Source organism: Aquarana catesbeiana, linkage group LG10 (genome assembly GCF_042186555.1).
Source record: "Aquarana catesbeiana isolate 2022-GZ linkage group LG10, ASM4218655v1, whole genome shotgun sequence".
Classification (NCBI taxonomy): Eukaryota; Metazoa; Chordata; class Amphibia; order Anura; family Ranidae; genus Aquarana; species Aquarana catesbeiana.
Genome location: NC_133333.1, coordinates 112,718,614 through 112,736,358, shown reverse-complemented (window position 1 = coordinate 112,736,358; position 17,745 = coordinate 112,718,614). Strand labels below are relative to the sequence as shown.

General features: G+C 43.3%; 2 protein-coding genes across 2 annotated transcripts in view; both read right to left on the bottom strand.

Moving 5' to 3' along the window:
- VPS11 (VPS11 core subunit of CORVET and HOPS complexes) overlaps window positions 1-832 on the bottom strand; it is a 93,563-nt gene extending 92,731 nt beyond the window's left edge. Inside the window, exon 1 of the mRNA XM_073602467.1 lies at window positions 634-832. Coding sequence (XP_073458568.1) covers window positions 634-775 — 142 coding nt within the window. The 5' untranslated portion in view covers window positions 776-832. The remainder of the gene's footprint in view (window positions 1-633) is intronic.
- Window positions 833-5,179: 4,347 nt separating this feature from the next.
- The window catches only part of UBE4A (ubiquitination factor E4A), a 75,397-nt gene continuing 62,831 nt past the window's right edge, over window positions 5,180-17,745 (bottom strand). Inside the window, exons 19-20 of the mRNA XM_073602466.1 lie at window positions 8,458-8,615; window positions 5,180-6,241 (exon numbers count right to left, since the gene is read on the bottom strand). Of these exons, the coding sequence (XP_073458567.1) occupies window positions 6,103-6,241; window positions 8,458-8,615 (297 nt within the window). The 3' untranslated portion in view covers window positions 5,180-6,102. The remainder of the gene's footprint in view (window positions 6,242-8,457; window positions 8,616-17,745) is intronic.

The following is a 17,745-nucleotide window of genomic DNA, read 5'->3' as shown; positions in this document are numbered from 1 at the left end:
TGTAAGGGAGCCCTAATGACAGAAAGAATGATAACAGCACAGTTATGGCGCAGCACACAATCACCCATAGGGCTCATCTGCACCTGCTTTGCTCTCTAAAGAGCAACCTGCATTCAGGTTGCTCTTCAGAAAGCATTTGACAGTCAGTGATAAGACATTGTATCACCTCATCGACTGTTTTAACCCCCTGAACTCTGGACAGCCACACATTGTGGGAGGTTGCAGTGTGGCCACATTTACTTGAATGGGTCGCACTCACTAGGCCATTTCCGGGGGGGGGGGGGGGTTATCATTCCTGACGCAGCATGTTCCTCTACAGCAAAAGAAGGGGGGTGATTGTGGGGCGGTAAAAACAAGGCTCCCCTGTCGGCTTTCACCACTCCCCAATCGCAAGAGTAAACAAACTCATACTGGGGGACTTGCACCGATTTTTGGGCTAGGTTATCACCTGTAAAGGAAAGCAACCAGCAGAGGGCGCTCTAGCCAGCCCAGTCACTGACAGCCCAGTTCTCATCACCCACTCACTGACGCTCTGCTGACACAATGGACATTATCCATTTACTATGGAGAGAAGGAGTCCAGGACACACTATACCAGACACTCTCCTACACACCGCCATGTATACAAGGATATCCCCAAACAGCAGGCTGCCCCGCCCGGAGTCACACACTATAATCCCCGGCGGCAGGGACAGAGCCTTCCCGCCCTCCCCGGGGAACCGCACCGACTCCTTCTCAAAGAACACGAAGCGCCTCCACTGCAGGTACACAGCCATCTTCACTGCTTCCCTTCACACCAATCATGTGACCGTCACCTGACACGGACAGTGACAAAACGTAACGCACAGGTCCTGATCGCCACGTCGCGTAGACGGCAGAATCTAGGCCCGCCATCTTTTCTTTGGGCACATCTGCCAGGAGTAGCATCTTAAAGATGAAGTACGCCAAAAAGTATTCTTTTTTTTTGGTCATTTTTTCCTCAGTAAAAATAAATTGGCTCTACTGATGTGTGCCCCATATCTGGCTGCTGTAGCATTTTGTTGCACATTTCTTTTTAAAAGAGCTTTTATTGCCAGACAACACCAAAGTCATAGTTCCCTGCTGTCCCTGATTCTGATTCTGTCCCTGATTTGGAACAAAGTCCCCCTGTCCATCTTCCCTCCTTATTTGTCCCTCATTTTGGTCTAATCTATAAAATTGTATATAAAATGTAATATTCGGCTTTCAAAAGGTGTTTCCCAGTGCTAAACCTTTCATCCAATCTCTAATTTGCTGCATTTGTAAAATTCAAAAGCCAGTATAAAGTAATAGTAGTGGTAAAAAAGACTTGTGGGTTTAACTAATCTTTTATATATATATATATATATATATATATATATATATATATGGCAGGGGGTGTATCCTATTAGGGTTGCCACGTAAATCCCAGACAGCTCAGGTTTTTAATCATGTGTCCGGGTTTCAGGCAGACTGGAACCCGGACACATTATTCAGACCAGGCTGTGGCTCCTCAAGTAACCAAGATAGTCACACACAAATTTGTTGTCATCCAGGAGCTGCAGGCAGATGTCTGGGGGCAGGTTCGGCATCATTGGGTGGCAGGGTGATGATGTCAGCAAGAGCAATTTGGCCACACCCACCGCTCGCTGTGGCACGCAATGCGCACCACATTACTACTCTCTTTGGGGCATCCAAAGATGTCCCAGGCCGCTAAAGTGTTCGGGTTTGGCTTGAAGAAAAGGTGGCAACCCTATGTACTATGACTGCATACCTTTGCTAGTAGGTGTCCCTTGTTCCCATGTTAAGAAATTGGGAGGTGTGCATAAGTCATTATAAACAATATCCTAAGGTGGGCAAGTATAAAATCCAGCAGAGATTCATACTGTCATAATAAGTGCCACCATAAAGAATAGAGCCAGCTGATCTAATATAATGAAAACTAGGCTTATACACCAGTCTTAATGACCACTGCCCCCACCTATAACTGGCCTTTGCAGCAAGAAGCACATGGAAGGGCGACACATGTCAAACAAAACCATAGAAGATTCTCAGCTCAACTTACCAACCAGCCTGCAATCAACCAAATTATTCTAACAGTATGCATTTTAGTATGAGCTTTATTTAGCACACATTTGATAATGCATGCATAAGCTGCAGAGCCACTTCATGGCACCCCATTATTATCCGCAGTCCTAACTATATACATTTTTGAGAGTCGGTTTGTTACAGGCTCGGTAAGTTGAGCTGGGAATTTTCCCTGGCTTTGTTTGACATGCATCGCCCTTCCATGTGCTACTTTATGTAAAGGCCAGTTATAGGTGGGGGGCAGGTGCCATGGGGCAGGGGTTGTGTGAACTGTTGTAAAACTGGTGAGTGGATGCACTGGACACCTTTGTTGCCATTGTGCTATAGGCTATACTTCCACATAGACTATATCAGGGAATGCTGAAACCAGTGTTAATTTTGTTTGACGAAAACATTTGTCAAAATTTTCAAAATCAATTTCGTTTTCGTCAACGAACGAAAAGGAAACGAAAATGTGAGGGAGGGATGTTTACCCATGTGAACGTCCGGTTTCCCTGGAGTTCCGCTTGTGTAGAGCCCGTGAGTGCTTCCGCTCCCAGCAAGCAAGCAAGTCCATAGCGTGCTTAGCAGTTAGCACTGTGAAGCATTACAGGCCTCCTCAGACGACCAACCAGAGCAGCACTGTGCATTACAGGCCTCCCGACAAGAGTCCAACCGTCCAGAGCAGAGCACTGTGGGTGTGCACATTACAGGCCTCCCCTCAGACCACTGTGTGCATTACAAGCCTCCTCAGACCACTGTCCAGAGCACTGTGTGCATCACAAGCCTCCTCAGAACGTCCAGAGCACTGTGCAATCATTACAGGCCTCCTCAGACTGCCAATATCTATAGCACTGTGTGCATTACAGGCCTCCTCAGACCACCGTTCAAGAGCACTGTGCAGAATTACAGGCCTCCTCAGACCACAGTCCAGAACACTGTGCAGCCTTACAGGCCTTCTCATATCACCGTCCCAGAGCACTGTGCAGATTACAGGCCTCCTCAGACCACCGTCCCAGAGCACTGTGCAGCATTAAAGGCCTCCTAAGACCACCGTCCAAGAGCACTGTGCAGCATTACAGGCTTCCTCAGACCACAGTCCAGAGCACTGTGCAGCATTACAGGCCTCCTCAGACCACCATCAAGAGCACTGTGCAGCCATTACAGGCCTCCTCAGACAGGGAGTATAATGAGTTTGGAAATTGTAGAGGAATGTTTAAATAATGCATTACAATTTAACTTAAACCATTAGATTTTCATCAAAATTTTCAAAATCAATTTAGTTTTCATCAACGAACGAAAAGAAAACAAAAATGTTAGGGAGGGATGTTTACACACGTGAACTTCTGGTTTCCCTGGAGCTCCGCCTTTGTAGAGCCCGTGAGTGCTTCCGCTCCCAGCAAGTGAGTCCGTAGCATGCTTAGCAGTTAGCACTATGAAGCATTACAGGCTTCCTCAGACGACCATCCAGAGCAGTACTGTACATTACAGGCCTCCTGACGAGAGTCTTAACTCACAACCGTCCAGAACAGAGCACTGTGAGTGTGCACCTTACAGGCCTTCTCTCAGACCACTCTCCAGAGCACTGTGTGCATTACAAGCCTCCTCAGACCGTCCAGAGCACTGTGTGCAATGCATTAAAGGGTCTCCTCAGAATGCCCATATCCAGAGCACTGTGTGCATTACAGGCCTCCTCAGACCACCATCCAAGATCAAAGCACACTTACATATAAAACAGCAGAATCTGGTGTAATGCCCCGTACACACGGTCGGATTTTCCGATGGAAAATGTGTGATAGGACCTTGTTGTCGGAAATTCCGATCGTGTGTAGGCTCCATCACACATTTTCCATCGGATTTTCCGACACACAAAGTTTGAGAGCAGGATATAAAATTTTCCGACAACAAAATCCGTTGTCGGAAATTCCGATCGTGTGTACACAAATCCGACGGACAAAGTGCCACGCATGCTCAGAATAAATAAAGAGATGAAAGCTATTGGCCACTGCCCCGTTTATAGTCCCGACGGACGTGTTTACGTCACCGCGTTCAGAACGATCGGATTTTCCGACAACTTTGTGTGACCGTGTGTATGCAAGACAAGTTTGAGCCAATCCGTCGGAAAAAATCCTAGGATTTTGTTGTCGGAATGTCCGAACAAAGTCCGACCATGTGTACGGGGCATAAGACAGCAGTAATTATATGGAGTAAATCTGTATATGTTGCAGCTGTCAGGAACAGAAGAGGAGGTAAAACCAGCTGTATACACTCATGGATGGAAGGAGGGACGAGCGCCTCAGCAGAGCCAGCGTTGGAGCGTGCTGGAAGATCAGGGCTTGGTCTACAGTACAATATGAACTGAATTAGCTTGACATACATGGCTTGAATATCAGCTGATTTCAGCTGAATCTACTGAAATTCAAGCTACTGGTTGCCCTGTCGGCACCACCCGACTCAACAAACTTCAACTGAAAAATCAAAATAGTCAGGTGGAAAATTGTTGGCCGAACACTGGTAGCACCCTATCAGAGGCAGTCACTGTTCAGGCATTCAGGTAGCTGTAGGTTTTGCAGCTGTTTGAATAAAAAAAATCTGGCAGTAGAGATCCTTCCAACCATGTTGTTGAAGCTGGCTATACATGTTTCAGTTTTTTCTTTCAATGAGCGGGTCGATGAAAAAAAACTGACCTCACATTTGTTGTGCATGGGGGGAATCCTCCCTGCTGTGTCATTATATTCTGACAGCAGGGAGACTCCCTCTTTGTCAGAATACACAGTGCTACAACCTATTGCCTGCGGCGCTTATCAAGCAAGAATATACCAACACGATGGTTGAACAGAAGTCAATTGGTAGACTTCTGCTTAACCACAGTGGCGACACATGAATTGGAATTTGGCTGATTCCTGCTGAACTGGAAAAATTTCGATCCATGTATGGCCAGCTTTAGTGTGGATAGAGGTATCTATTAGGCTGAACCTGAGAAAACTCTGTGTATTTCTAGCGTTAGTCAGCCCCATAGGGGCCTGTGGACCAGGTTTGCTAATCCTCAGCATGCTGTAGAGTTGTCCACATGAATATTAGGAAATCCCGATTCAATAAAGCAAAAAATACTCAAATGCAGATTTACAATTTATTAACATGAATTATTGTACATTTACAGTTCAGCAGCTAGAATCTACCTCCCCTATATAGAGACATTTGTTCTCCTGCTTGATAACTTACACATTACTCTCCACCTAATTTTGTCTAATTCACAGAATCAGCTTTCTTTATCTAAAACATAGCAAGACACATCCCTAGTGACACAAAAACATTATATTGTGTACGACATTTTAAAAATTATATACTAAAAATGTTAACTTAAGTCTAAGGGTGATTGGATTATTTCTGAAATCTGCATTATTGAGTCCACCTATGACCTAAAGGTTGTAAACTAGATAAGTAACACGAGATGAACTTTAATTCCTATACAAAATGTTATCAAGAGGTTTACAGATCCTTTAGATGTGGTCGATAGAGAGGTATCAGTCCAAAGAATTCAGCACTTGTAACTTTCATTATAGGAGCTTGCCAACTTAACACCAAAAAGGGCCAATAAGATCTGACAAGGAATCCAGAAATCCAATGGAACAAAGGAAAAAAAGCACTGAAGGTGTCCAACTGTGCAGTAGCCAGTGCTGCTGAAGTAAAAGGAGATATCTCGGGAACATCACAGCTTTGAATATATATTATCAGTCTTTTTAAAGAACTGTCTTTGCAAATAGATGTGCATATTTTTTATTGTGTATAACTGCTAGTTCTGATAGAACACCCCAAAACATATTAGCTGGAGAGCAGGTATTAACTCTTCCTTCTTTGGCAGCAAGTAATCAAATGTTAAAAAAAACGTATATGTTAAATATGTGCAGGACACAGTGTCTTTCATAGTTCCTTCGTTCATCAATATGCTTGTGAAGAGCAGAGTATCCGGTGGTGGTCTGGCTATAAATTCTCTGTTTGGGGGCTTCGTTATACGTGCCATTTCAGTCTGTGAGTCCTTCTACAATGAAAAATGTCCCATGTTCTCACTCTGTTGTGTGCGCTCTGCAAGCCACTCCGAGATCCTTTCCTTTAATTCTGTATTTGGTTTCAGCTGATCCATAGTGAGAGGACTTCGGTTAAAAGGGTCAGTCTGATCACTGTAGGTAAAAGAATGCATACAATTAATTTAATTAACATCCAGTATATACAGTATGGTTTTTTATTTCGTACACAAAGGTAGGTTTGCTGACTGAATGTGGATTGCAACAACAAAAGCTTAACAAAGGGATTGTCACCTTTTAAACAGCCGTACATACACGAGTCCATTTTTTCATTGCAACAGGGTGGTTGTGCAGAAGTTGATCGGTAGATCGACTTCTGTACGACCACAGTGCCCATGCATGGATCAAAATTTGGTCAGTCCCTGCTGAACCTGCCACATTTCAATCCATATATGGCCAGCTTTAGTGAACTTTGTGAAAGGTTTCAGAATCTAAAGCAGTTTCTTCCCCTCTTGGAAGAAGCCGGTTAGAATAATCAAACTTTCATCCATTTTCTGATTATCCTTTCTCCTACCCCCCCCCCCTCTCAAAATGAAAAAAACATTATGTTTTATACATTTTTTTTATTTTTTGCCCTATTTTTTTCCCCAATGCCCAGGTTCTTTATTCTTGCCTATTCAAGGATGACATACCAGGAATGCTAAAGGTCAGGCTGGAGTCCCTCTTGCAGGCATTCCTGCACATGTGCACAGCTTCATGGGTTCCCTCATGTGATTTCCACATTACGCATTCCAGAAGGCAGCTCTGTGGGATCTCGCGCATGTGTAGAAATGTTGCACGGGGGGGGGGGGGGAGATCAAAACAGCAAAGCTGGAGAGGGGAGGTGTAGGAAGAACTTTCCATACAAGCAAGACATCGCTGGACTCCATGGACTCGACGGTACGTTTTTTCTTACTTTTATTCATTCACAAGTTTCAGGATTTAATAATGTTATTTTTGATAGTAAGGGTGAAGTTCCTCTTAAAAGGGAAGCATACATAATGTTTAACTGAACGACTCTGCCTAGCCTATGTGAATGGTGGAAATACAGGAAAAAAGCTCTCTACAACTCAAAGCAATGATAAAAAAAATTATATATATTTTTGCAAACATCCCCCCTTCTCCCTATCACATCATTACTGTAGTATTTTTCTTTCTGAAATACTTTAAGAAGAAAAAAATAGCACATTATGGCCACTAGATGGAGCTAATGATTACAGGAAATCACTGTATATAAGATAAACAGCCAGAATTTGTCAAGGGTGGGTGAAGGGTGAATGTCACATTCGTCCAACATTTTTTTTTTTTTTTTTATAAACAGATTTCATAGTGTATCTATGGTAAGAATTTAAAGCGGGAGTCCGGCGACCAATCTTTTTTTTTTTTTAGGTCATTGAGACACTTTGCTAATCCCAAAATAATACTCACAGTTTGGGTGTAATATTTCCGCCTCTGTTTTCGTACTGAAGAATAACTTAAAAAATGTGATGCTGGCTGTTTCCATCTTGCTTGTGGGCATGTGAAGCCCACAAGCATTGATTTCCTGGATGCAGTGAAAGCTGTTCATTCACAGCTTGTTCACACGCATGATCATTGTTTCCGCATTGAATCTTGGGAAGCCTGACACTAAGCTCCCAGGAGACAGTGCGGTGCCGGGGAAAGGCAATAAACTCGCCTACTCCCATGGGAGGAGAGACAGGAAGTGCCACAATAAAGTACAATATAAAGGTAATTACAGCGATAAAAAAAAATTTTCGTGCGGCATTTGAACATCTATGCAATTAACTGAAGGGGGTAAGATTAAGTTAAAAATTTGAGTGGGACCCCGCTTTAAAGTCATATATTAATTTTCGCATTGTATTTAAATTGTGTCTAGCCTACTCCTATTAATTTGAATGGTCCTGAAGTTTGAAAATGTACTTTTTGAAGAATCACATTTACTTCCCTGAATTTTGTGACATGTAGTCACTATGCCCTGTAAATATGCACTTATGTGTCACACATTTTCACAGAGCCTGCATTCTACAGAGATGCTGGGAGGAGGCAGAGTCGGTATAGGAGTCACTGCTTGTAGGCAGAAAGGTAACATGGGATATGTAGTTCTTAGACATTTAAAGTAAACAGCAGAGAAGAAGCTGCATATGTGAAATCCAAGAAGTTGAGGAAAAAGATGGCCAGCAGGCAGGCAGCTATCACAATATGAAAGGAGATTTTTCAAATAGGCTTGCATTGGATTGTCAATGCTTTATGCATTTATTAGACTATGCAGCACATTTTTATAGTACCATATGAAGGGAATAATATCATACCCATTTTATTCATCCAATAGTTACCTTAGTAGATGTCGTGCAATGGTTGACCTATCCACAGTGACACGGGAGGATGGCAGAATGACCGGATCTGACATCACGGTACTCATAATAGGATCAAGAAACTCATCAGGTGCATCAGCAAAGGTCTCTTCTTCACGCTGTTGTCTGTCTGCCAAAGACTAAAAATCAGAAAAAAATGTAAAGTGTATGTAAAACAAGAAATATTTCTTATTTGCTCCCTTGTGGTCTGTTATAATAAAATGTATAAGTGTGTGTGTGTGTGTGTGTGTGTTTGACAAGTGCAAAAGAAAAAAAAATAGTTGTTCATCCAGCAAGAAATCTTGTTAGCTGATAACAGTCCAGAGGAAGAGGGTACAAGAAGTTATCAGTTAGTATTGTTCCCTGTGGAGCCTCAGACCCCAACCACACTGTTAGATTTTCTGCAAATTTTTGTCTTCAGATTTACCAAAACCATGTAGTGCAAGGGCCCTGCCTGATTGCATACAAATTTAAACTCTTAAGGTTTGACCTCATATTATATGGTTTTGCTAAATCTGAAGACAAAAATCTGCAGAAAATCTAATAGTGTTTATGGGGCTCAGTCGCACTGTTTTCACCTATCCTTAGCACACTGGGAATGCCGATATTAAAAAAACCTATGATATAAAGGGTATTACTGAAATCTGTCTCCAAGAAAAAAAAAAAGGGGGGGGGGGGTCAGCTGTAATTGTTGAATACATATGCAGGCTTTCTTATCCAATTTGTAGTGCTACACAATGGTTATGCTTTACTGTTTTTTCTCACAACACAAGTCGATAAAGCTGGTTTACTAAAGGAGTTGATAATTTTGACTCAATAAATTGTAGCTGTGTTCACTTTGAACACCCAATCACGTGCAGTTGAAATAAAGAGGATTTTGCTTTTCACACAATTGGATAATAGAAGTGAATTTGCTCTCAATTTATTGATTAAAGAATCCCAACTCAGATGTTAGCCAACTCATTGAAAATAATACTACTATGATGCTGATAAATGACCTCAACAACAGTAAGGCAGAGGCATTGTAGCTCATCTTTCCTACAACATAACAATGAAAATACATTAAATCTTAACCACTTTCACCCCCTTCCTGCCCCAACCAATTTCCAGCTTTCAGCGCTGTCACACTTTCCATGACAATTGCACGGTCAAGCAATGCTGTACCCAAACAGATTTTTTATCATTCTTTTCCCACAAATAGAGCTTTCTTTTGGTGGTATTTAATCACGCTGGGTTTTTAACTTCTTGCTAAAAAAAACGAAAAAAGACAGAAATAAATAAAGTTTCTTAGTTTCTGTTAGAAAATTTAGCAAACAGGTAATTTTTCTCCTTCATTGATGTGTGCAGATCAGGCTGCACTGATGGGCACTGATAGGCTGCATTGACTGGCATCACTGATAAGCACAGACTGGCTTCACTGATGGGTGCTGTACTGATAATCAGTGCCCTTGTAACAACATATTTGGCGACCCATCGCAGTTTGCTACAGAAGTGACGTTCTGTCGCCGCCATCTTGCTACACCCCACACTCGTCCACAGTAAGGATACACTAAAAAGGGGGAAAGCGGACATGTTGTTACACCCACCAGAGTTTTGCATTTTACACATATTTATAACAGTAAAGTCAGTTTATATAGTGAAATACAGTACTTAGAACTCCGTCTGACTACTTAGATCTTGAATTTTAAAAGCAGCGGCAACCCTGCTCATCTCACAGGTTTGCTAATCTGACAGAAGTTCACTGCTTTTAAAATTCAACATCTAAGCGGTCAGACGGAGTTCTAAGTACTGTATTTCACTATAGAAACTGACTTTACTGTTATAAATACGTGTAAAATGCAAAACTCTGGTGGGTGTAACAACATGTCCGCTTTCCCCCTTCTTAGTGTATCCTTACTGTGGACGAGTGTGGGGTGTAGCAAGATGGCGGCGACGGAACGTCACTTCCGTAGCAAACTGCGATGGGTCGCCGAATATGACGTTACACCCTGATGATCAGTACAGGTCTCGCCTGTGAGGAGATGCCGCTGATTGGCTCTCCTCTCCTCACACTGTCAATGTGAAGTGAGGAGAGCCGATGAATGGCGCATCTGTGTTTACATGTGATCAGCTGTGACTGGTCACATGGGTAATAAGTCGCGTCATCGGGACATGGCATGCACGGGTAGTGAGAATGGGCGACGTCATATGATGTCGACCCAAAAGGAGAGGGGATCCCGCCTGCTGTCATTTGTCTATACAGTGGGTGGGAGGCGGTTAAAAAAGATAAAAATACAAAAATAGTAGATGGAGTTTGTAAAATCTTAAAATTACAATCTAAGAGCGACAGATTGCAAAAGATAGTAGGACAAACCCCAAAAAACTCTTCAAATATATTAATAGTAAAAAGGTCAGGTCTGAGTATGTAGGCCCTTTACAAAATAATCTATAGTGGGTGACTTGGGACAAAGAGAAGGCAAATTTAGTAAATACTTTCTTCAGCTCTGTGTATACAAAAGAGCATGGGGGAGCTCATGTTCATAATGGGGGTGGTAGTGACACAGCCCCAAAAGATCCACAATGGCTCAAAGTGATATGGTCCAGAAATATTTAGACAGAATAAAAGGTGGATAAAGCACCTGGACATGATGGCATCCACCCACGGATCCTAAAAGAATTGAGCTCTGTAATTACAACGCCATTGTATCTAATCTTTAGGGACTCATTAATGAAGGGAATAGTACCACTGGATTGGCGCAGGGAGAACGTGGTGCCTATATTTAAAAAGGGAACAAAGTCTTTATCAAGTAACTATAGACCTGTTAGTTTAACTTCTATAGTCGGGAAGATACTGGAGAGTTTAATAAAAGACCACATAGACGAGTTCTTGCTGGAAAAAAATATTTTAAGCAACAGACAGCATGGATTCATGAAAAACAGAAGTTGTCAGACAAACCTGATGGTGGCGATGGATGTGGTATACTTGGATTTTGCAAAAGCGTTTGACACAGTTCCCTACACACGGATCATGTGTAAGGTAAAGTCTACAGGCTTGGAAATATCAGTTTGTAAATGGATAGAAAACTGGCTAAAAGACAGAATTCAGAGAGTAGTGGTTAATGGTTCTTACTTTGAATGGTCTAAGGTTATCAGTGGTGTACCCCAAGGTTCAGTGCTGGGACCCTTACTTTTTGATGTCTCCAATTTACAAGCCGACCTCAATGCACTGTCTAATTGGGCGACTGTGGCAGATGAGGTTTAATGTTTAAAAATGTAAAGTTATGCACTTGGGGGCTAAGAATATTCATGCATCATACATACTAGGGGGAGTACAACTGAGGGGGATCCATAGTGGAGAAGGATCTGGGGGTTTTGGTAGATCATAAGCTCAATAATAGCATGCAATGCCAAGCTGCGGTTTCCAAAGCGAGCAAAGTCCTTTCTTGTATTAGGAGAGGTATGGACTCCAGAGAGCGAGATATCATTTTGCCCTGTACAAATCATTAGTAAGACCTCATCTGGAATATGCAGTTCAGTTTTGGGCACCAGTTTCAAAAAAGATATTGGGGAACTGGAGAAAGTGCAGAGAAGGGCAACCAAACTGAAAAGAGGCATGGAGGAGCTCAGCTATGAGGAAAGATTAGAGGTACTGAATGTATTCACTCTTGAGAAGAGGAGATTAAGGGGGGATATGAGGACAAGGGGGTACTCTTTACGTCTAGAGGAAAAGAGATTTCATCTCCAAATACGGAAAGGTTTCTTCACAGTAAGAGCTGTGAAAATGTTGAATAGACTCCCTCCAGAGGTGATTCTGGCCAGCTCAGTAGATTGCTTTAAGAAAGGCCTGGATTCTTTCCTAAATGTACATAATATAACTGGGTACTAACATTTATAGGTAAAGTTGATCCAGGGAAAATCCGATTGCCTCTCTGGGATCAGGAAGGAATTTTTTCCCATGCTGTAGCAAATTGGATTCTGCTTTTATGGGGTTTTTTTTTTTTTTCAACCTGACTAACTATTTAACTAAGAGGAAAAACTCTTGGGAGACAGTTAAAAGGGATTTTCACCATTTTATTATCCAATGTATATATCTTAAAAGAAGGACCAACACTTCTAGATATATTTGATATGTTGGGGAATAGCATTATTGGAGAGACACAAATTAATTTTCCTAACAGCCCGGCATATCATAACTGCTTGGCTGTACAAGACTCTTTACTGATCAGGATGTTTCCATGTAAAGTAAACAAAAAAGGAAAAAAAGGTAAAAAGAGGACATAATACATGTTAGCTTTTTAGATTGGGGAAACCTTCTTTGTGGTTTCTTTACAAGGAAGACTAGAAAGCAATATTTCATCACTTTCTTAACCACTTCCCATCTGGAAAATCCACCCCCCCCCCCCCCTTTCATGACCGGGCCATTTTTTTGCTTTTTGGCACTGTCTTATCTTAACTGACAATTGCGTGGTCATGCAACACTGTGCCCAGATGAAATTTATATAAATTTATTTCACACAAATAGAGCAGTGATCAGTGACTTATAGCGGGATAGTATGACGGGCAAGCTGACACTAACACTTTTAACACTTTGTGGGAGCCAGTGACACTAATACAGTGATAAGTATTAAAAATATACACTGTCACTGTACTAATGACATTGGCTGGGAAGGGGTTAACACCTAGGGTGATCAAGGGGTTAACTGTGGGTCTAACAGTGCTTGGTGCATTAACTGCGTGCTGTTTTTACTAAGGGATGTGCCGGTTTTTATTCCCTGCTGTGCAGGGAAACCAAAAAAAAACACACATTCCTGCTGAAAGGACAGAGCCCTGTATTGTTTACATACACAAAGCTCTGTCCTGTCAACCTCTCAGTCAGCGGGTGCTGGTGGTCAAACATTGGCTGACACCAGCACAGCCGGCCGCGCACGCCCCCTACCCTGAAGTGCCAGATCACGTATTAGATACATGATCCAGAGCAGAAGAGCCACTCTGCCGCCTAACTCCTACATAAGGTGGTTGACAATTGGTTAAGGTAGAACTCCTACAACAGTACCCTGAAAAACCAAATCTGCAAAAGGTACCACAGATATAATCCCCTGCCTTGAGTAACATAGCCAGAGAGATAATATGCACTCCTGATGCATTAATATACAAGTTATTGTCAAGCGGCTCAAGCCACACAAGTACAGACCAACTGTGGCACAGATGACGGACTTAAAGAATTTAGGTAAAATTTCAAGCTTCTCATCCACAGATTTCCGAAGGGCAATAGCATCTACAAATGATGCTATCTACCATTTACCACCCTTCAGTTCCTTGAGGGCATCAGCATGATGTTTTTTAAAACTCTTCTTAAAGCATCAGTCCACCCTGATATTTAGTATCCATTGACATTTCATTTTTAATAGACAATGGAAAGTTTAACTGCCAGACAATTCCTAACATCTCTCAAGAACTCTGTTGATGAGATATCTGCACTTGAGTTCTTGGGTCTAAATATATTTTTTAATTCTAGATTTAGATTTTAGAATTAGGTTCTGGCAACATTTTCTTTGGACAGATTTGTTGCACATCTGCTTCAGCTGGATGGAGGATTTAAAAAGAAGTGTAAGCAAAGGGACTAAAAAGCTTGCACAGAGAAGGAAGTATGAAAAGACAGTAAAGCTAACCATACACTGATGAATATGTGTCAGTTTCAGCAGAGACCAAACAAATTATGATCAGTGTGTATGATGAGAAGTCAATCATTTGATCAACTTCTGTCAAAGGGACATGTTGGCAGACCTTTCTCCACTCTTCTCTTGGGTGCAGCAGTCCTGGACAAATGACTGGGGTAAGGGGGTGTGGCCTAGCGCATGGAGCTGTAGGACACACATTGCGGCAGCTCCTGATCCCAACGGCTCTCACGGGGTCAGATCTCCTCCATCACCACCTGCACAGCCTCCAAAATGCCCAGATGGGTAAAGGGAAGCCCAAGGAACATCCCAAGCCCACCTGCGAATGCACAGAGGGTGATCTGGGCCGGTTTGTGACCCGAGCATCTGCGGCCTTCCTAAGCCAGGAGAAATCCAAGATGGCGGCGGCACCTCCCTCCCCGGCCCGCTCTGAACCAGCAGACATTATGCAGGTACACTCTAGAGGCTGCTCAGCCTCCCTTACTGACATCCCTCCTGCAGCCCCCACAGTCCACACCATCTCTCACAGGCATCCCTGTGCTCTGAGGACGGATGGGACATGGAATCGCAGATGCGATCCCTACCCACTAAAAACGATTTTGAACACTATGTCTCCCGCATGGAGAAGACCTATAGAAAGGTGATTAATGAACTTAAGAAAGATCTGGGGACCCACGTGGAAGATATAGAAAACACCACTGATGGCATCTGTAATACACTGCAATCCTATGAATAGACTCTTAACTCCCACACTGTTATGCTGCAGCAGTTTATGTATCACCAGGATGACATTGAGAACTGTAATAGACGGAACAATATCAGGATCCGTGGCATCCCTGAAAAGGTAGAACACAAAGACCTAGCAGAGGCAGTCACTGCCATCTTTAACCAACTTCTCCAGCAGCCTAAGGATGCCCCCATTGAACTGGACAGAGTGCACAGGACCTCGGGCCCGAGGAACCCTGACTCCTCTTTTACCCATGACATGCTATGCAGGGTACACTTTTACAGAGTTAAAGAGGAGATCATGAGAGTACGTACGCAGGATTCCATTCGGCTGAATGATACTCCTGTCATGCTGCTCCCGGACCTCTCGCAACAAATGCTGGCCATGAGACAAGCTCTTAAACCACTCACATCTCTACTCCAAGAGAGGCGGATCAAATATCAATGGAGGTTCCCTTTCCAACTACGGGTTCACCATGAAGGCAAGACAGCCCTCTTTCGTACCCTGGGAGATTTACCATGGTTCCTGAGCACGCTAGAGTTACCTTGGGTCTCCTTGCCTGATTGGCCCCTCACACCCACCACCCCGGGTCTTCCATTCAACTCGCAATGGCAGAAGTCCGGCAAGAACAAGCGCCCCAGAGGCCCATCCCAGAGACCCCCAGATTATTGACTCTCCTATGGCTCCTACTGATCACACACCTTTACCCTGATGTCGGGTTTGTTCCCCCTGTTCCGGCACAGGACATGCACCCCCCACCCGAGCTTTGATGGGACGGACGTCTGGTATCACCTGAGAGATCCCCACACTGACAGTGTTTAAAAAAGGAATTTTTCTTTTCTTTTTACTATGATAACCTTCCCCCCTTTTTTTTTCTTCTTTTTTACACAGGTATCCGGACTCTCAGGGGACTTATTTTACAGATAGTGATCGGTTGGTTTAATTTTACTGATAAAGAAAATGTAGAAGAAAACTGCGCTAAGATCAAACTAAAAAATGGTTGCGAAACTAATTTCCAACTATTCAGTGGTTCGGGGGCTGCAATTAATGTGTACTACATCAATACAAAAAAATAGTGAAAAGAATAAAAAATGTGCTACCCATAAATACCTAACCAAAAATGAATGTGAACCAAATCTAAATAAAGTCCTGTGTAGGAGTGATCATCAATGTGAGTGATGAATGTTCAAATAAATAGATAAAAATTAAGAATAACTGATTAAACAGAAACCAAAATTAATAATAAGTCCATGTGAAATAAGCTGCTGAAAATAAACATCAATAATTTAATAAAAAATCATAGGTGCACAAATTAAATTGATCCTAAAAAACATAACACGAGCAATTGAATAAAAATGCACTAGTGCACTGTGAAGTAAAATCCATAAATTATAAAAATATTGTCCTCAAATATCTGTGAACAAAAAGAAAAGCTGTGTAGAGTCCACCGCCAATTCAGCAGGAATGCGCCATCTGGGTGGGGAGCCGGGCAGGCGGCTGACAGTGCAGAGTGCAGGTACCACGTTATCTACACGATGATCTGATTGGTTGTGAGGTGGTCTTCCAGAGCCTGGGATCGTACCTGCTGTCTTGTGGAGGCAATTTGTGGTCTATTACATGCTCTCCTTGATCCTCTGTTATGGGGGATCATGGTGTTCTGGTAAGGGCGCATTCCTGCTGGGCAGGGTAGGCCTCCCTGACTTTGAGCTATACCACAGGGTGGCTCTACTATCTAGGGTTCTAGAATGGTTCCCTTGCCCCTTCCCGAAAGCATCCACCATGGTGGAACAAGACCTGTCCACCCTTGACCTCTGGGCCCTACTCTGGGGCTATGGGCAACATCACATTTACTCTCCACCACCTCCCTGTTGACAATCGCTGCCCTACACCTATGGTACAAAAAAGGAATGCTCTCACTATTGTCCTCGGATCCCTCGCCCCTCACATCTTTGTTTGACCATCCTGCACTGCCTCAAGGCATGGGCTCCAACTCGGTAGGCCCCTACTCCCATTCCACATGGCCAGTAGCAAGCTCATTTGTAGACACCACCTCAGGCGCTCCTGCAGTGCCAAATGCCCAGGGCAAATGGCTCACAGACCTCCGCATATCCTCCTTTTGTTCTGACCTCTTTTCATCTTCCAAAACTCACAGATCCCTAACGGGATACGAACAGCTGTGCTCTCTCTCAGAAACACCCAGGCATTTACTCTCTACCATGTACACACTACAACACGCACTGATACATGATCAACCCCCCTCTTACACCAGGAGGTGGTCCACGGATCTGGGAAAGGAACTCCACTTGGTGGATTGGCAAAAGTCATAGCACTTTACGCACAAATCCTCAATATCCTGTTACTCCCAAAAGAAAAACTTTAAACTTCTCTCCCGCTGGTACAGGGACCCTCAATCTCTACATAAAATATTCCCGCCAGTACCTCCCTTGTGTTGGAGCTCGGCAGATGGAAGCTATCTCCATATATGGTGAGACTGTCAGTCCATTCAACCCTTCTGGTCAGAGGTTTTTGCCATATACAGCAATGTATACGACCGGCCTTGGGCGCCCTTCCCGGAGATAGCTTTACTATCCATGCTTCCTGGCTCCATAGCCTCCCAGAAACGCACCTTACTGCGATTCTGCTTGTCAGCCGCCAGACTGCTTATCCCCCTATTTTGGAAAACTACCACCACCCCTCCATTGACCTTATGGGTCTCCGCAGTCAATGACATCATGCGCATGGAAGAGATGCTGGCCCTTGATAATGACACTTCTGACAAATTTAAGACCCTATGGCTCATTTGGATCGACTACTCTGCCTCGGACTCCCTAAAAACGTTATGGACACCCCTAGGTCAACTCAGTTGTCCACCCTTATTCTATCACGCAC